At 44.5% G+C, this 20,228-nt stretch overlaps 2 protein-coding genes across 8 annotated transcripts in view; both read left to right on the top strand.

The window, feature by feature from the left end:
* The window catches only part of ACTG2 (actin gamma 2, smooth muscle), a 27,333-nt gene extending 17,954 nt beyond the window's left edge, over positions 1–9,379 (top strand). Inside the window, exons 6-9 of the mRNA XM_017861853.1 lie at positions 2,912–3,073; positions 4,138–4,329; positions 6,363–6,544; positions 9,158–9,379. Of these exons, the coding sequence (XP_017717342.1) occupies positions 2,912–3,073; positions 4,138–4,329; positions 6,363–6,544; positions 9,158–9,301 (680 nt within the window). The 3' untranslated portion in view covers positions 9,302–9,379. The remainder of the gene's footprint in view (positions 1–2,911; positions 3,074–4,137; positions 4,330–6,362; positions 6,545–9,157) is intronic.
* Positions 9,380–16,687: 7,308 nt separating this feature from the next.
* The window catches only part of DGUOK (deoxyguanosine kinase), a 39,090-nt gene continuing 35,549 nt past the window's right edge, over positions 16,688–20,228 (top strand). For 2 of the 7 annotated variants that reach the window (XM_017861852.1, XM_017861851.1), the window contains exon 1: positions 16,688–17,108. Coding sequence is in view for 5 of the 7 variants with exons in the window: in XM_017861848.1 (XP_017717337.1) it covers positions 16,967–17,108 (142 nt within the window). In the remaining 2 variants the exon portion in view is untranslated. The remainder of the gene's footprint in view (positions 17,109–20,228) is intronic. The other 5 variants (XM_017861850.1, XM_017861849.1, XM_017861848.1 and 2 more) reach the window with 4 other exon arrangements.

Below are 20,228 nucleotides of genomic sequence, written 5' to 3'. Positions count from 1 at the left end.
TTTTTGAGATGAAGTCTCGTTCTGTCACCCAGGCTGGAGTGCAGTGGTGCAATCTCAGCTCACTGCAACCTCTGCCTCCTAGGTGCAAGTGATTCTTGTGCCTCAAACTCCCAAGTAGCTAGGACTACAGGAGTGTGCCACCATGCCTGGCTAATTTTTGTATTTTCTTTTTTTTAGTAAAGATGGGGTTTCACCATGTTGGCCAGGCTGGTCTCGAACTCCTGACCTCAAGTGATCTGCCTACCTCAGCCTCCCAAAGTTCCAGGATTACAGGCATGAACCATCACCCTCAGCCAAAAATATTTTCTTTATTTATATTCTTTATTCTACAAGCTTTTTTCTATTAAATATATTTATTTATTTTTTTACTTTCAGAGGTTTTTTGATAAAAACTAAAATATACACATTAGCCTTGGCCTACACAGGTTCAGGATCATCAATGCCACTGTATTTCATCTCCGCATCTTGCCCCACTGGAAGGTTTTCGGGGTTAATAACATGCATGGAGTGGTCATCTCCTATGATAACAATGCCTCCTTCTGGAATATCTCCGGAAGGACCTGCCTAAGGCTTTTTTACAGTCAACCTTTTTTTTAATAAGTAGAAGGAGTACACCATGATTAAAAACATAGTATAAGAGGCTGGGCACAATGGCTCATGCCTGTAATCCCAGCACTTTGGGAGGCCGAGGTGGGTGGATCTCTTTGAGCTCAGGAGTTCAAGACCAGCCTGGGCAACATGGCTAGACCCCATCTCTACAAAAAATACAAAAAGTTAGCCGGGCGTTGGTAACTCACGCCTGTAGTACCAGCTACTTGTGAGGCTGAAGCTGGAGAACTGCTTGAGCCCAGGAAGCAGAGGCTATAGTGAGCTGAGATCTCGCCACTGCACTCCAGCCTGGGCGACAGAGTGAGACTTTATCTCAAGAAAAAAAAAAAAAAGATAGTATAAGAAATACATGAGCTGGTACTAGTACCATAGTCGTTTATTATCATTATCATAATGTATGTGCTGTACTTTTATACAGCTGGCAGCACAGTAGGTTTGTTTATACCAACATCACCACAGACACGTGAGTAAAGCATTGCCCTATGACGTGATGTCAGCTATGATGTCACTAGGCAATAAGAATTTTTCAGCTTCCTTGTTATATTATGGCACCACCATTGTGTATGTGGTCTGAAGTTAACCAAAATGTCACTATGTGGACATGACTATATGTGGCCTTGGTATAGAAGTATGCTCAGGGTAACAGAGGAAATCTCAAAATAAAATGGTTTTTAATAGGGACTTGACAGCTTCCATAAACATTTGTTTAAACATTCATTCATCATTTATTCACTGACTTATCCATTCATTCATCCATCATATATTTTCCATTACTCCCTACAATGTGCCACACATAGTACCAGGCCATGGGTATACACTGACAAATAAGACAGACTTTGTCATTATGGAGCTAACAGTTTAGTGGGAGATAGACAAAAGCAAAAGATAATTTCAATGCACGTGATAAGGACAATGATGGAGAAATGCATGGCATATACAGTTTCATATCCTGCACTTTGCATTTTGTTTTGTTTTGTTTTGAGATGGAGTTTCGCTCTGTTGCCAAGACTAGAGTGCAATGACGTGATCTTGGTGCACCACAACCTCCACCTCCCGGGTTCAAGTGATTCTCCTGCCTCAGCCTCCCGAATAGCTGGGATTACATGCATGAGCCTCTGCACCCGGCTAATTTTTGTATTTTTAGTAGTGACGGGGTTTCACCATGTTGGCCAGGCTGGTCTTGAACTCCTGACCTGAAGTGATCTGCCTGCCTCGGCCTCCAAAAGTGCTGGGATTACAGGCGTGAGCCACCGTGCCCGACCTTGCACTTTGTTTTGTTGCAAACATCATGTTTAATGGCCACGTGGTAGTCATTGTATGATGGTTTCATTATTTACTTATTTTACCACTTCTCTATTGCTGGAGCTTTAGGTTGCCTCTCGTTTTTATTATAAAATATGCCATGATTCAGATCCTTATACAAGAGTAAATTACTGGTTTCTGGACATTTATTTTGCATCTGGCCCTTACTGAACCATCTAACTGGGTCTAATGGTTTCTTAATTGATTCTGTTGGGTCTTCTATATAAAATCACATTATCTGCAAACAATGACAATTTTGTTTCCCTTTGGTAGTCATACCTCTTATTTCTATTTTCTGTTTCACAGCAATTGGCTAGGACATCCTGGACAATATTAAATAATAGCCATGATATTGTAATGCTTTCTCATCAGTTATGACATGGCTGTTAAATTAAGAAATATGAGGCTGGACGCAGTGGCTCACGCCTGTAATCCCAGCACTTTGGGAGGCCGAGGCAGGTGGATTGCCTGAGGTCAGGAGTTCGAGACCAGCCTGGCCATAGTGACACCCTGCATCTACTAAAAACACAAAAATTAGCTAGGCGTGGTGGCAGGCACCTGTAATCCCAGCTACTCAGGAGGCTGAGGCAGGGGAATCGCTTGAACGCGGGAGATGGAGGTTGCAGTGAGCCGAGACTGTGCCATTACACTCCAGCCTGGACAACAAGAGCAAAACTCTGTCTCGAAAAAAAAAAAAGAACATGCAGGGCAGACTTAATGACAAATTGACAAGTATGCATTACCAGTGATGTGTTTCAAGGAATACAAAAAAAAAGGACACATTTTACTTGCCTTCCAGAGGCCTACAGTCTCATTTGGGGGGGAAAAAAGTGACATACATAAAAAATAAAAAATATGATTGATGATTCTTGTGATGGGTGAATATCCTTAACTGGTAAAGGAAAATATGGTAGTCATATCTCACTGGTAACAGTCCTAGAAAGAGACTGATGAAAGACAAGAATAAGATTTTTATAAGCCTGATCCTCTCTGTCCACAGGCATTGTCCTGGATTCAGGTGATGGCGTCACCCACAATGTCCCCATCTATGAAGGCTATGCCCTGCCCCATGCCATCATGCGCCTGGACCTGGCTGGCCGTGACCTCACTGACTACCTCATGAAGATCCTCACAGAGAGAGGCTATTCCTTTGTGACCACAGGTATCCAGCCCCTTTGTGGATACCACAGGTATCCAGCCCCTTTCCTGATTCTGACTAGAGCTCAGAACCAAACTGGTTTAGGACCAGAAGTTCTCAGAACCAATGAGAATTCTGTGGCTCTGTGTCTTTAAACTCTCCTGAGATAGACCTGGAGGCCTTAAGCTGGGGCTGGGCCTCTGGATAAGACCAGATAGTCATAGAAGCAGTCCCTCCTTCCCCAGGGACCAACTGCCTCTGTCCATGTCCACACCAGGACTAGGGCTAGTTTTCACAGGGCTGAATGGTAGTGAAGATCCGCTGATGCATTTCATTACCGAGGGGCACCTTTGATTTGAGGACAAATTGAATAAGTGAGGCCCGAATTGCTAAGGGGAAGGTGTCATGTGGCCCACCTGGGCAACTGGCATTTTTAGGTGGGAGCCTCTTTAGATTCTGTAAGATCAAACATCTAAGTCTGAGTCTAGACCAGAAATGTGTCCTGCAAAGCCTCCAGGAAGACCTAAGGCTTTGTCAGAAATCTCATACAAAGTCCTGCTTGGGAATCAAGACTTGAGACTCCCTCTTTAGAAAGGGGAGTAGAAGAATTAAGATTGAATGGAGTGACCCTTGACCCTCTTCGGGGCAAGTCTATCATCATCCTATGACTGAATCTAAAGTAGATGTGAGGCCAGGCATGGTGGCTCACGCCTATAATCCCAGTACTTTGGGAGGCCAAGGCAGGCAGATCACTTGAGGTCAGAAGTTCTAGACCAGCCTAGCCAGCATGGTGAAATCCTGTCTCTACTAAAAACACAAAAATTAGCTGAGCATAGTGGCACACGCCCGTAATCCCAGCTACTCGGGAGGCTGAGGCAGGAGAATCGCTTGAACTCAGGAGGTAGAGTTTGCAGTGAGCCAAGACAGCACCACTGCACTTCAGTCTGGGTGACAGAGTGAGACTCTGTCTCAAAAAAAAAAAAAAAAGAATAAAGTAGATGTGAGAAGGAGGTTTTCATGGAGATCAGAATGGGACAACCAAACTAACAGAGTCAGTATTCACCTTCTGTCATTTCTGTTCCTTCCAGCTGAGAGAGAAATTGTGCGAGATATCAAGGAGAAGCTGTGCTATGTGGCCCTGGATTTTGAGAATGAGATGGCCACAGCAGCTTCCTCTTCTTCTCTGGAGAAGAGCTATGAGCTGCCAGATGGGCAAGTTATCACCATTGGCAATGAGCGCTTCCGCTGCCCTGAGACCCTCTTCCAGCCTTCCTTTATCGGTGAGGTGCTGCCCACAGTCCCTGCCAATCTCAGGAGGGAAGGGTGGAGGGGTGGGTGAGGTATGGAGAGAGAAACACCAGGAGTCATGGACACTTTGTTAATTACATATGCATACCTCACATTTTCCTAGGAAGGGCGAAAAGTGTGTTTAAAAAAATAGAGAAGATCTCATTTTAAATAAAAGGGAAAGGAAATCAAGATACAGGAAAAGCAGAACAGGAAATATGACATGAAACTAAGAATGAAGTTAAAACACAGAAAGTTTGTAGGCAGCAATATAGCAAGGTCAGGTTGTAGTTTAGCAAGATTCCTCTATCTACAGTGTGGAATCATATTGCATGGATAAAAATCCGGAGGCTTGGCCGGGCGCAGTGGCTCACGCCTGCAATCCCAGCACTTTGAGAGGCCGAGGCAGATGGATCACGAGGTCAGGAGTTCAAGACCAGCCTAGCCAAGACAGTGAAACCCCATCTCTACTAAAAATACAAAAATTAGCCAGGTGCCTGTAGTCCCAGCTACTTGAGAGGCTAAGGCAGGATAATCACTTGAACTGGGGGGATGGAGGCTGCAGTGAGCCAAGACCGCACCACTGCACTCCAGCCTGGGTGACAGAGTAAGACTCTGTCTCAAAAAAAAAAAAAAAAAAAAAAAAAAAAAAAAAAAAAAAAAAAGACTAGAGGCAGCTAGGCACGGTGACTCACCTGTTATCCCAGCACTTTGGTAGGCCGAGGCAGGCAGATCACTTGAGCCTGCAAGTTTGAGACCAGCCTGGGCAACATGGCGAAACCCTGTCTCTATGAAAATACAAAATTTAGCAGAGCATGATGGTGCATGCCTGTGGTCCCAGCTACTCAAGAGGCTGAGGTGGGAGAATCACTTGAGCCCCAGAGACATCAAGGCTGCAGTGAGCTGTGATTGTGTCACTGCACTCCAGCCTGGGCAACACAGTGAGAGTCTGTCTCAAAAGAAAAAAAAAAAAAAAAAAAAAAGACTAGAGGCAAGGAGACCAGGCAGATGGCAAGAGCTAGTTTGGCATGCAGGACCTTTTGCTCCAGGAGACTGTGATGCCAGGCCACAGTAGCTGGATGTCAACCTGCAGGCAATGGGGGACTGTCAGGTGACATGATGAGTATATCCATGCAATGGAATCTTATTTGGCAATAAAAGGGAATGAAGTATTGATCCATGCTGTGACCCTGAAAACATAATACTAAGTGAAAGGAACCACACACAGAAGACCACATGGTGTATGATTCCACCGACAAGAAACATCCAGAATAGGCAAACCTCTAAAGACAGAAAGTGGGTTCGCTGTTACCTAGGGCTGGGGCAGGGATGGAGGGGAAAATGGGGAGTGACCACTATTAGGTATGGGAGTCTCTTTTGAAGGCATTAAAAATGTTCTAAAATTAGATTTTGGTGATGTTTGCTTCTGCGGATATACTGAAAACGACTGAATTATATCTCAAAAAGTTATGAAAAAAGAAAGATGATATAACAAAAGTATTCCTTTAGAAATATGCCTCAGGCAACAGTGTAAAAGATCAGGCTGGGCGTGGTGCCTCAAGCCTGTAATCCTAGCACTTTGGGAGGCCGAGAGGAATGGATCACAAGGTCAGGAGATGGAGACTATCCTGGCCAACATGGTGAAACCCCATCCCTACTAAAGATACAAAAATTACCTAGGCATGGTGGTGCGTGCCTGTAATTCCAGCTACTCGGGAGGCTGAGACAGGAGAATCGCTTGAACCAGGGATCGGAGGTTGCAGTGAGCTGAGATCGCGCCACTGCACTCCAGCCTGGTGACAGAGCGAGACTCCGTCTCAAAAAAAAAAAAAAGATCAATCAGAACAGGGGACAATAAAGGAAACGCCATGACCAGGAAGGGGGTCTGATCTTATCATCCTTTTGGGAGATATTAAGGTTCTGAACTAGGGTAGTTGCAACAATCGAAGAAGGGTCATTTGAGGAGCTGAAGGTGTGCGTATTTATGAAATGATGCCTGTTGACTAGACACTGTGATCTCCATTAGGCATGGAGTCCGCTGGAATTCATGAGACAACCTACAATTCCATCATGAAGTGTGACATTGACATCCGTAAGGACTTATATGCCAACAATGTCCTCTCTGGGGGCACCACCATGTACCCTGGCATTGCTGACAGGATGCAGAAGGAGATCACAGCCCTGGCCCCCAGCACCATGAAGATCAAGGTGGGTCTTGCCTCAGTTCTCTCCATCCTGTTCTTTGTATAAAGTCTTGCCTACTTGGGAGTTCCTCGGAGACAGGCTGCCAGGCCTGGTAACTTGCTGGTCTCCTGGGTTCAGTATCATCCTGGACTAGAGCCAATTTTATCCTAGGGAATCATGTTCCTTGGGCATTGATGGGCTGAAGACCCACTTAGCATGGATCTCAAACATAATCACAGGAATGTCACATAAGAAGAGGCTGAAAGAATTTGGGATGATGAGAATATTATTCAGGTGTAATGGCTCATACCTGTAATCCCAGCATTTTGGAAAGCCAAGGTGGGAGGATCACTTGAGCCCAGGAGCTGAAGGCCACATGAGCTCTAACTGTGCCACTGCACTCCAGCCTGTCTCTAACTATAAATTCAGATAGATTCTGTCTCTAAAAATAAATAAATAAATAATCAGGAGACCAGAAATGGAAGGAAAGAAAAGAAGGAGGTCACACTGTGGTATCTTTAAACTTTATTGCTCCAGAGGAGGTTGAAAGTTCCAAAGAGTGGATGTTTTTGTCATAGGGCCAGCTCTGCTTCAAACTCAACAGGGACATTCCTTGATTCCTGAACATCTCTGATCTACTGTCCCATCTTGGCCATGCCCTTCCCCATACTGCCTCCCAACAGAGCCTCTCACCTCCTGGGCATCTGCAGGATGGGAGCTTCTCCCCTGCCTCTGGTTTCCAAGCAGTCACACAGACATTTTTAGCTCCTTCTAGGAACTTTGCTGCTAACAGTTTTAGAGAAAGAGTTGGGAATAGAAATAACACATTGGTTGAAAGTTACAAAGTCTCACAATAAAGCTGATCTCTGGGGAGTAGGCCTGATGTGAGGAAATGTGTTCTCAGTCAATATTCTAAGAACCGTCATGAAGGAAGGCTGCCCCGGGCCTTCCCCCTGCCTAACAGATGGTGTTCATCACAGAGAAATGGAGCAGACCATCAGGAAACTGGTGAGAACTTGTGGGCTCTTCTCACCCAGAGCCACAGGAATGGTGCATTACTGAGGCCTGTCCTATGGAAAGCATCGTGCCAGGCCTGGGGCAGGGGCATTTTACCAGGACTGTGTGTCAGGATACCACGCCTGGCCTCACTCCCAGATTCTGGTCCAATAAGTCTGAATTGCCCCCATCACCTATACTGATAAACAACCACCAGTGATCTGATGCATTTCCCAATTCATGAGCCACTGCTCTGACTTTAACAGTATGTGCCAGCCTTCATGGAGTTTAGGATCTAATTAGTAAACATGATCAATACCAGGACAACCTAAATAAGAAAAGCAGAAGGGGAAGGACACTTTAAGCAGGGGAAGTAGAAGAAGCAAACATGTCCAGGCAGGTCTGTGCTTATATGAGCACCTATCCAAACTGGACAGCAGGACTTGTATAGCGGAACTGGGGGAGATGAGGCAAGTCTCAAGGACGTGAAAGAATAGATTTGGGGTGGGGGTGGGGCTCATTTAGGACCATCAACTTAAGAGAAGCCAGAGTTTTCTCATGAGAAATTTGTTACCTTGTTAGTGGCTGTGCATTCCCAGTCCTTGAAATAATCCGTTCAAGGAGCATTTAGGTGACTTTTGTCTGCCTGGATAATAAAATAACTTATAAAGATCCTTCTTATTCTACAATTCCATGATCTCTGCGATTTAGGGAATATGTACAGAGATTCTAAGGCAACAAAACAAATCAATTTATTATCTGGTTTGCTCTAGCACTGAATTCTTAGATCCTTCAAAAACTGGAAAATTAGTTGAAGAATCATAGTCCTTCTGGATCCCCTTTGAGATAGAGTTCAAAGTTGTTTGACCTAACAACGAATTTCTAAAAGCTAAGCCCAGGATTCCTAGTGGAAAGCATGAACAATGTAGATATAGATTTGAGGACTTCTGAGATATAATTGGATGATGACAGATAGCTCAAAACAGGGTTTTGGTAGACTGGTTTGTACTCAGGAATGGAGGAAGCCCAGCCCAACCTGCCCATGCATCCAAACTTCAGGCAAGAACGGAACAAGGTTCCCCTTATAGATATTTGTATTGGTCAGCTACTGCCAAGTAACAAACAACTGTGGAATCTCAAGGGCACATAACAGTGAGCATTTATTGCTTATGCATCAGCTGGGAGTTAGCTGATCAAGGTCAGGCTTGGCTAAGTAAGTGGCTCTGAATTAACTGCAGGTCCAGCCAGCTCAGGTCAAGTCCATATTTCTCATTAACGGGTCCAGGCTGAAAGAGCTCCCCAGGGGCAGCTCTTCTCATGAAGATGGCAGAGCAAGAGAACATGCCCAAGTACACAAGCATATTTCAAGCCCCTGTTTGTGTTATGTCTGCTAATATCCCACTGGTCAAAGCAAACACAATGCCCAGCCCAGAGTCACAGGGAGCAGTGCACTCTTCCCAAGGAGGGATTAAGGGAAGAGTGGGGAAGTGAAGGTTTTGAGCAAAAATCTAATCTATCACAACATTTCTCCTGTTCTTTTCTGACCATGGGGTTCCCCTTTTCTGGGATAAACAGATTTTTGGACCACCCTGCTTATTCCCTTGGGGACTGATCATGATTCACCACATTTGTTCTTTGCAGATTATTGCTCCCCCAGAGCGGAAGTACTCAGTCTGGATTGGGGGCTCTATCCTGGCCTCTCTCTCCACCTTCCAGCAGATGTGGATCAGCAAGCCCGAGTATGATGAGGCAGGACCCTCCATTGTCCACAGGAAGTGCTTCTAAAGTCAGAACAGGTTCTCCAAGGATCTCCTCAAGACTACTCTGTCACCAGTAATGAAACATTAAAACCTACAAGCCTTACTTCTCTGTGTGGGGCTCTTTTTTCCTGGGCTATGTCTCATACACAGTGCTAAGGACTTTTCACACATTACTTTTAATCCATGCAATAATGTTGTAAGGTAGGTGCTATCATTATTCCCATATTTCAGATGAGGAAATTGAGACTCAGAGAAGTCAAGGACTTGCGAAGATCACACAGATTCAAGATTAAAATTCAAGTATCTGACTGCAAAGCTAGTGCTCCTTCTACTATGTCATCTTGTTTTCTTTTCCTTGAATGTAACTAAGAATGAGGCTAGATGACTCTTGGGATGGGGGTAGAAACACAGGCTTTCAGTGATGTAAGTCCTTGTACTCCAGGGCAGTTCACTAGGGAACATGAACACAGAGTCATGACACAGGCTTATGGGATGTGACATGAGGAGTTCACACACAATGTTACTGTCACTCACGTGAAGAAGGGTCACTGTGGGCTTAAGATCTCTATGAGGTTGTTATTGAGGATTAGGCTGTATTTTTTTTTTTTTTTTTTTTTTTTTTTTTTTTTTTGAGACAGAGTCTCACTCTGTTGCCCAGACCGGTATAGTGGTGCGATCTTGGCTCACGGCAACCTCTGCCTCCTGGGTTCAAGCAATTCTCCCGCCTCAGCCTCCTGAGTAGCTGGGATTACAGGCATGCACTACCACGCCTGGCTAATTTTTGTATTTTTAGTAGAGATGGGGTTTCACCATGTTGGCCAGTCTGGTCTTGAACTCTTAACCTCAGGTGATCTGCCCACCTCGGCCTCCCAAAATGCTGGGATTACAGGTGTGAGCCACCATGCCCAGCCAGGTTGTATTTTGCCCCAAAATTAATTAAGAAAGGAGTAGCATCCTTAGGAAGGACCTTTTCTCTCCTTCCCCCTCCCATTCCTCCTCCTCTTCCTCCCCTCCTTATTAATTTCCTTCCTACCCACTGCTCTAGGTCAATTTTGTTTAATTTTACAAGTATTTACTGAATTTTTGGCATCTGGAATTGCCAGGTAAAGCGGCAAGGGATTTATATTTCCAACGAAGATGATTCCTGCCCATTAGGGTCTCACTGCATACAGGCAGAGATAGACACATGCATATAAGACAGTGACACAAAGTGAAACAAAAGCGCCTAAAAGTACTATGATAAAATAAGGGTTGATAATAATAGCTAACATTTATTTAGTGATTTCAATAGGCCAGGTTAAAATTTTTGCATGGATTTCCTCAATTAATCCTCACCACAACTTTATGGGGCAGGTATTAGTGTCATTTCCCATTTTATAGTTAGGTTACTGGTTACTAGGTTACCCAGCTAGTTCACCTTAGAACAAGATCCTCACATTGGGCTGGTGCACCTTTCTTTCACCTCCCCACCTAGCAAAGTCCCAGCCTTCGTGCCCCTATCAGATCCCATCTGGTCCATGAAGCTTCCCAGACACACCCATTTGGAGACAGTGGAGTCCAGCGGTTAAGCGCAGAGACCTCAATGTCAGACATTCCTTTCACCCTCCCAGCATTCGATCTCTGGGGGTGGGGTGGGATGGAGGAGCGGCTTTCATAAGCACTTAGGGGATTTCTGTGAGGACCAGTTTCCCAGAAGCAGACCCGGAAATGAGGATTCCTTGCAAATGACTTATTAAAGAAGTGCTCTGAGGAGAGCTGGTAAGCAGAGTGGGGGGGTGCAGAAGAGGAAAGGGGAGGAAACCTGGCAAGAGGGCAATTGCAGATAAAGTCCTGGAGAGGGCAGCTTCAGCCTGGCCCCGCCCACTGGGAGGTCTGGAGTCTAAGGCTAGCCTGGTGGAGGCCAGGGAGCCAGGCTTTCACAGTCCCACCTGCCAGTGATTGGTGAGGGTGCTCCCTGGGAGGACTGAAGCCCTAAGCTTTCCATCTGTATCAGCAAAGGCCTCCTCCAAAGAAGAGCTGCAGGCTCTGGCTGCTGGAAGAGAAAGCACAGGAGGAGGTGGGAGCGATCTGAGGAGATGTAGGGCACTGACACTGCACGATGGAGGGACATCCGGACCTCCACGTGGAGAAGGGCAGGCTGCCCAGACCATTCCCACCAACCCCCGGCACCCATGCAACCTCCCTTCCCCATGCTTCCACCCCTACTCTAGTCTTACTCCACTTCAAGTTTAAAAAATGCTGTCCTAGATTCTTCAGTGGATGTTGAGTTATCCACTGATAGAGAGAGGGACAGTGGCTTGAGGAAAGTGGAAATCCAACTGGAAGTCTATTAAAGATCGACAAAAGTCAGGTGTGATGGTTCACTCCAGTAATCCCAGCTACTTGGGAGGCTGGGGTGGGAGGATCACTTGAACCCAATTCAAGCCAGCCTCTAACAAGCAAGACCCCATCAGAGAGAGAGAGAGAAACAATGTCCCAGGCACTGAGGGCCCACAAAGGTAGTCATTACTTATTATGTGTTATATAATGTCTATTGGGTGGTAACTGTGTGGCAGGTGTAGCAAGTGGATTCTCTCTCTTAATCCTCACCCCCAGGTCACTGGAATCCAGAGCCCATACTCTTAACCACCTTTTGATATGTCTCCCTTTATGATTAGGTGTATCAGTACAGTTCATTCAGGGGAGCAGAGCCACTATGGGTATTATGGGAATAAGGGCTTTATTACAGGAATGAGATTTATCCAAAGCCTGAAGGAGCTGGGAAAGTGAAAGTCTGCAAGGAACTGTGGGATAATCTGAGAGGAGTCACAAATGAGTGGAAGACTAGGTGAAACCTATCTGCCGGGCACCTCTGTCTGTCATAGCATCTGACTAGAAGATTTCCACAGAGCACTGGCTGACACTCCCACTCTGCCTTCCAAATCTCACCCCAGGTCCTCTTTTGGCCAACTCTAACTCAGAGCCTTGTTGGTAGTGCGTTCTGAAAGTGTACTTTCCAGTTTAACCAAATCGATTTAGCACAATCCAGCACATTAGAAAATCTTCAATGTAGGTGAGATACAGCTGACTAAAATTCCAGGCTGCAGAAGAAAGTTTGGGCCACATTTTTATATGTTCATTTCCCTTTTTGAATGGCTGCATGACATTTTATATAATATTGGTCAGTATTTTATGTATACAGTAGCATTTACAAACACTGAAAAAATAGTAACTCCTTCAGAGCTGCACTTCAAGGACTAAGCAGAGTGTCTGGTATGCAGTAGATGTTCAGCAAATATTGGATGAATGAATGGATGCTGAAAGACTAGAGTTCCTGCAGGGCAACATCAACTCCTACTTATCAACTCTAGCAGATATTTGAAAATCGCCCAGGGGCAGGAAGTGGCCTCATTCTCCTAAGTAAGGGGGAGGTAAATCTACTTACCGGTATGCCACTACTTTCAGTCTCTGGCTAGCACCCAAGTGGGATGAAAACTCCCTGTTTACTGCTTCCAAAAGGAACTGATCAGCACCTCTTTGGGGTGTCTTCTTTGCTCATGATGATCGCCTTAACTGTACTTCCTCATGCACAAAAGTGGGGCCCCCACCCTCTTCCTTGGCCACAGCTGATTGAACCATGATTAGACACCTGAACACAGATGGGCAAATCAGATTCTCCCTTCTGGGAATTTGGAATTGGGACCCAAAACCAAAAAATAACATTTAACAAAACAAGCATAAATAAGTAAAGGGGGATAGAAAGATTATTACTAATTAATTAAGGTAACTGACAGGCATTTTAGGCAAAAAATATTTTAGTTTCTTACATTACACTCCACATCAAAAAAATGTTGAATGCTTTTAGAGGCTGGGTGCGGTGGCTCACACCTGTAATCCCAACACTTTGGGAGGCCAAGGTGGGTGGATAACTTGAGGCCAGGAGTTCAAGAGCAGCCTGGCCAACATAGCAAAACCCCGTCTCCACTAAAAATACAAAAATTTAGTCAGGCATGGTGCATGCCTGTAATCCCAGCTACTCAGGAGGCTGAAGCATGAGAATCGCTTGAACCTAGGAGATGGAGGTTGCCGTGAGCCAAGATCGCCCCACTGCACTCCAGCCTGAGCAAGACTCTGTCTCAAAAAAAAAAGACGCAAACCACAGAGAGAAAATATTCACAAAGGACTCATCCAGAATATTTGAAGAATAAGACAAGCAAAAGACAACCAATAGAAAAATGGACATAAGACTTCAACAGAGGATACTGAAATGATCAATAAACACATGAAAAGATGTTTGACTTCATTAACCAGCAGGAAAATGTAAATTAAAACCACAATAAGTTATAATTACACACAGCAAAATGGATAAAATGAAAAAAAGCTGACAATATCAACTGTTGGTAAGAATGTGGGACAACCAGAACTCTCTCTCACTGATGATGGTGGTGTCAACTAGAACAAACACTGTGGAACTGTCTACTATCTGGGAATATGTATCAAAGCTGAGCATATATATGTAACTTATCACACAGCAATTCCACTCTTAGGTACACACCCAAGATAAATGCATACTTCTTTTTACCAAAAGACATGTACAAGACTATTTATCACAACTCTATTCATTATGGCTCAAATCTAGAAACTTCAGAGTTCATTATGGTATAGTGACATTGTGGAATACTATATAGCAACGAGAATGAGTGAACTACAACTAATATGTTCAACCTGGATGAATCTCACAGACATGTTAAATAAAAGAAGTATTTATTATATAATTTATATAAAGAAAAGGCAAAACTAATCTCTACTGTTGAAGTCAGGCTAATGGTTATCTTTGAGGGATAGTAACTGGCAACGAACATGGGGGATTCTGGAGATGCGGATAATGCTGTTTCTTGATCTGAATTCAGGTAACATGAACTGTTCCATTTGTGAAAACTTCATTGAACTGTACACTTACAACACATCCTCTTTTCCTCACTACATACTATGCTTCACCAAAGTTTGTTTGTTTGTTTGTTTGTTTGTTTTTGAGACAGTCTGGCTCTGTCGCCCAGGCTGGAGTGTAGTGGCACGATCTTGGCTCACTGCTCACTACAAGCTCCGCCTCCCGGGTTCACGCCATTCTCCTGCCTCAGCGTCCTGAGTAACTGGGACTACAGGTGCCCGCCACCATGCCCGGCTAATTTTTTTGGTATCTTTTTAGTAGAGACGGGGTTTCACTGTATTAGCCAGGACGGTCTCGATCTGCTGACCTCGTGATCCGCCCGCCTTGGCCTCCCAAAGTGCTGGGATTACAGGCGTGAGCCGCCGGGCCTGGCAACTTCACCATGAAATTTTTAAAAATAATTTTTAGGAGCTCTGTTACTGGTAGAGGTTGTCCAGGTTCTTGGCATTTTGAACAAAGAATTGAACATAACGCACAAAGCAAGGAAAGAATGAAGCAACAAAGCACAGATTTATTGCAAACCAAAAAACACTCCCCAGTGTAAGAGGGGGTCCAAGCAAGCAGCAATTACAGAATTTTCTGGCGTTTAAATACCTCTTAGAGGTTTCCCATTGGTTACTTGGTGTACACCCTATGTAAATGAAGTAGTGGCCAGCGATCAGTCTGACTGGTCTCTGAGGGGACCAATCAGAGGCTGAAGTGAAGTTACGAAGTTTTACCCTATGCAACTAAAGAGTTGGCCGGCCACCAGCCTGATTGATTGCCTGAGGACACCAATCAGAGGTACTTTCAATTTTTCATCTGCCACCCAGAAAAGCCGGGGTTGCAAAGGGATTAGCTTCCGGTCCTTTTGTTACTTGGGCTGGAAAGCTGGGATTTTCCTTTTGATTTAGTTCTAGGACGTCAACCTGAATGGGCCTTAGGTTCCCTGTCTCCAGACCCTATTTTCCTGCCTGGTAACTTTTAGGAGATTAATGCCTGCCTGCAGACAATTTACTCATTTAACTTTCACAATGCCCCTGAGGCAGCAAGATGCTGGCGAGGCAGAGAGCCTCTCAAGCTTTTTAGGATGAATATTTCCAAGTCTGAGTTTACATAAGTAAAGAAATGTAAGCAGTATTTTTTGTTTTTTTTTTTTTTTTTTTAGCTGAAGTGGCTGCTGAGTGAGATGGGAATGGGTAGGACTTTAGCGCGCTCCATAGCCATTTAACTTTGCCCACCCTTGGTTATTTCCTAACAAAATTCCGGTGTATTAAAAAAATAATGTTCTTTGGGCCGTGCCGAGTGGCTGCAAGCCTTGTAATCCCATCGACTTTGGGAGGTCCAAGACGGCGGATCATGAGGTCAGGAGAGTCAAGACTTAGATCTTCTGCTAACACGGGAAACATCGTCTCGACTAAAAAAGTACAAAAAAACTAGCCGGTGAGCCGAGGTGGCGGGCAGCCTGTAGTCCCCAGCTTACTCGGGAGGCTGGAGGGAGGAGAATGGCGTAAACCCAGGAGGCGGAGCTTTGGCCAGTGGAGCTGAGATCCGGCCCGTGCACTTCGCAGCTCTGGGCGACAGATTGCGAGATCTCTGTCTCAAAAAAAAAAAAAAAATAATAAATTATAATAATAATAATAATAATAATGTTCTTAATATATAAACATGACCTCAGCCATCCTATATACACATCAACATAAGAAAAAGGTCCTGTGCTTTCTATGGGAACAGCTTAGGTATCCCAGCCCCGGTCCTTCTCCAGCCCCCTTGCCATCAGATCCTTGTCTTCTAAAACCTACCACACCTGAGTTCTGCCTGAAGGCCGGTTTGGCCTGTTGACTCCTGGTTTTGACTCTGGTGATTCAAGCGACTGGAACTAGAAGCACCATTTGACAACATTTCGTAAATCATTAGTTCTGAGGTTGTTATGATGACGGGGTGTGGCAGTCCGGCCTCACCTGTGGCAGCAGCTTAGGTCCCTGCCCTTCTGTACAGCACACTTCACCGACAGCAGGACTCAGGATTTCTACACCGGCAAGTCTCTACCCGCCATTGCTTACGTGCACAGAACCCAACTTACCAGGTTTAAACGATTTCCAGTCACATACCTGAGCCACCACCACCTTATCCTGAAGGGATTTTTGGCTATAATGCGAATCGATTGACCGAACATTTATTTATTTACTCAAGACACAAACTAAGAGATGGGGTGTAACTGATTATCTAATTTGTTAATTTAGTCAATAATATGCCAGCATTATGCAGGGAATTACAGGGAAGAGGAAAAAGTTAAATTTGTGTAAATCATCAGATTGAGTCATTTTCCTACTTTAAAACTTCCATTTTCTTCCAGTATTAAATACCAGACAACAAGCACCTGGCGGGGAAAAAACCCCTCTTAAAATTAGTTTCTATTTTAATTTGTCTTCAGTTATAAAATTTATTTTAAAGTTATACAAAAATGAGGTGGTTGGATTGTGGAGTTATGTCTCCTAAAATGTTATTTATCCAATGAACAAAAACTGAGGAGCCACTCAGCACCGCAACTCCTGTTACTAGCAAATTCTGCACCCTTGTAAAACCCTTCCTTCTCGCAACGCTTCTTTACAAACATCGCGAGAGAAGAGCGGTCTCTTGGGCGCACCCCGTCGCATGTTCAACCCCACCCACTTCCTGCCTGACGATCGCCTTACGTCAGCGGAGCGCTGGAGCGAGTGAGCGGCGGTACCTAGGGCGGAAGTGCTCTCCGCGGAAGTCATCGCTGTGCGAATCGTGGGTGGGATGGCCGCGGGCTGCCTCTTTCTAAGTCGGCTTCGAGCACCCTTCAGTTCCATGGCCCAGCGCCTACTCGAGGGCGTTCCCTTCTCCAGGGGCCTGCACGCGGGACGCGGGCCCCGAAGGCTCTCCATCGAAGGCAACATTGGTAAGGGCCGGAAAGCGACTGCCAAGCCTTGGCCTCCGCCATGCAGGTGACAGAGGCTGGGAAAGGAGCTGGGCTCGGAATGGCCCGCGTCTGATGCGGCCGGCCTCTCTGGGCTGCGAGGAGGGCCTTTCCCCTCGCAAAGTGCACTGTGGATCTTTGCCTCCTTGATTTTTAGAGTATCGGGCCTCATTACCCACCCACAGGGACACATTTGTTGGGGCATAAAAGCCACGCAGTTAGTGGCTAGGACAAGAATTTTATTAGCTGTTTGTAATAGATCGAAATTGAAGCGACAAGCGGGTGCAGTTTATTCTCCTAGATAGGGTTGCCATATTTAGCAAAAATTTAAAATAATATCCAGTTAAAGTAGAATTTAAGATAACGAATTATTTTTAGTGTGTGTCCAGTGCAATATTTGGGGCATCCTTACACCAAAACAACAACGAAATCACTCGTTGAAAGTTCATATTTAACTGTGTCCTGTATTTTATCTGGCAACCCTATTCTAAGAGAGTTCCTAAACTTAAGTCGGTCAAATACCACATTCACAGTTTTTGTGCCTGTGCTAGTTGCATGATAATTTCTTAAGGTTTTCTTAGAAGAACCTCACTTTTAACTTAAGAACATGTATTAAATTAAAATAATTTTGTTACGAGAATGAGACCCAGTATCTTGAATAAAAGTAGTCAAAAGCAAAATGAAGGCAAAGCATTTCAATTTAATATTAATAAATTCTGACTTGATACTTCTACCTGCCAAGGTACTGAGCCCTAAAAGGGGCTTAGCAAGTGTTGAGTACTGAAGACATTCTAGCAGCAAACCGAGAATTTCTTTTTTTTATTCATTCAACAAATCACCTTTTGAGCCACTTCCATATGCCAGCACTGTTCTTGTCCTGGAGAATACAGCTGTGAATAGAAGAAATAAAAATCTCTGCTCTCATGAAACTCAAGTAGGGAGAGATAGACAATAAACAACACAAATTAAGCAAGGTGAACAATATGTTAGAGAGTAATGAGTGTGATGGAGAAAAATCAGGGATGAAGAATTGAGGGAAGCTTTTATTTTATTTGAGATGGAGTGTCCTCTTGTTGCCCAGGCTGGAGTGCAGTGGCTTGATCTCGACTCACTGCAACTTCAGCCTCTCTGATTCAAGCGATTCTCCTGCCTTAGCCACCCGAGTAGCTGGGATTAGAGGCACCCGCCACCACACCCAGCTAATTTTTGTTTTATTTTTAGAGACAGGGTTTCACCATGTTGGCCAGGCTGGTCTTGAACTCCTGACTTCAGATGATCCGCCTGCCTCGGCCTCCCAAAGTGCTGGGATTATAGGCGTGAGCCACTGCACCTGGCCAAAGTTGTCATTTTAAATAAGCAAGGCCTCACTGAGAAGGTGACATCTGAGCAAAAAACTGAAGAAGGTGAGGGAGCAAACCATGTGGATACCTGGGAGAAGAATCTTCTAAGCACAGTGAAAAGCAATTGGAAAGGCCCTGAGGTGGAAAGTGTGTTTGGGGAATAGGAGGGAAGTTAATGTGGCTGAAGTCGAGTGAGCAAGGACGGTAGGGAAATGAGGGCAGAAGCCCAAGGGTTGGCCAGATTTTATAGGCCTTATCATAGGTTTTTAATCTTACTGAGATGGGTAGCCATTGGAAGGTTTGAGGAGTCAAGCGACAGTTTTACTTAGATTATAAAAAGATCACTGTGGCTGATATGTTGAAAGTAAAGGGTGTTAAGTGGTATTGCAATAATTATGGTTATGTTGGACCTTTGTGAAAATGGTGAGATGTGATTGGATTCTAGTTATACTTAGTTATACGTTAACAAAAATTGAGTTACATTTTAAGTAAAATTTAACAGTGGAAGTGGTGAGAAATGATTGGGTTCCAGTTATATTTTAAGGTAGGGCCAATTGGATTTGGTGACAGATTGAATGCAGAGTGTAACATAAAGAGAGGGGCCAATGATGACTCCAGTTATTTTGACTTGAGTACTTGAAAGATAGACTCTTGATTTTATTTCCTCCTTTCCTTCTTCCTCCCCTCTCTTCCCCTCCCTTGGTGGGGTTTTGCTCTGTTGCCCAGGCTACAATACAGCGATGTGATTGCATCTCACTGCAGCCTCTTGAGTAGCTGGAACCACAGGTGTTTGCCACTATGCCTGGCTGATTTTTTATATTTTTTGTAAAGATGGGGTCCCACTGTATTTCCCAGGCAGGTCTTGAACTCCTGGGCTCAGGTGATCCTCCTGCCTTGGTCTCCCAGAGTGCTGGGATTACAGGCGTGAGCCTTGGTTTTTAAGCATGTTAGGTTTTTACATGCCTATTAATATCCAAGTAGAGGTGTTGGATAGGTAGTTGGATATGTAAGTTCAGAATTAGGGTCTTCCTGGACTGGAGCTGTAAATGTAGGTGGTATTTAATGCTGGAAGACTATGTGTTGATGGAAAGAACTGAGCCCTGGGCATGCAAATATTATGAGACTGGGGAGGTGGGAAGGAATAAGCAGAGACAGAGAAGGAATGCCCACTGACACAGGAGGAAAAAACAGAATCCTATTCTGGAAGCCAAGTGAAGAAGGTGTTCAGTGGGAGGGAATGATCAGCTGTGTTATACTGTTTAAGTAAATGAAGGTCTTTGGTGAACTCGAACAGTTTTAGGAGTGTTAGGAGTGAAAGCCTAATCCGTATAGGTTCAAGGAGAATGGGAGGTGAGGAGAGTGGGTTAAGATAACTGGAAGTTTTTAGAAAGGGAAGTCATGGGGTGGTAGCTGAAATTAGAAGAGGGTATGAGAGTTTAGCATTTTTAATTTTCTTTTTGTAAGAAGAATCAGAGTATGTTTGTGAGTTGACGGAAGTGGTCTAGTAGAAAGGAGGAAAATTGGTAAATCGGGACAGGATAGAATTGCTGGAGTATTTTTAAGCAAGAAAGAATAGGATCTATTGCCCAGTGGGAAAGGCTCCTAGCCTTAGCTAGGAGCACAGTTCGTCCCTAGTAACAGGAGTGATGGCAAAATATATGAGCACCAACTTGAGTGAGTGTAGTGGGAACTTGGGAAGGACTTTTGGTTGTGTCTGTTTTTTTTTTTTTTTTTTTTTTTTTTTTTTTTTTTTTTTTTTTTT

Source organism: Rhinopithecus bieti, unplaced genomic scaffold (genome assembly GCF_001698545.2).
Source record: "Rhinopithecus bieti isolate Rb0 unplaced genomic scaffold, ASM169854v2 scaffold_63021, whole genome shotgun sequence".
Lineage (NCBI taxonomy): Eukaryota > Metazoa > Chordata > Mammalia > Primates > Cercopithecidae > Rhinopithecus > Rhinopithecus bieti.
Note: the sequence above shows the minus strand (reverse complement) of the source record. Positions and strands in the feature narration are given on the sequence as shown.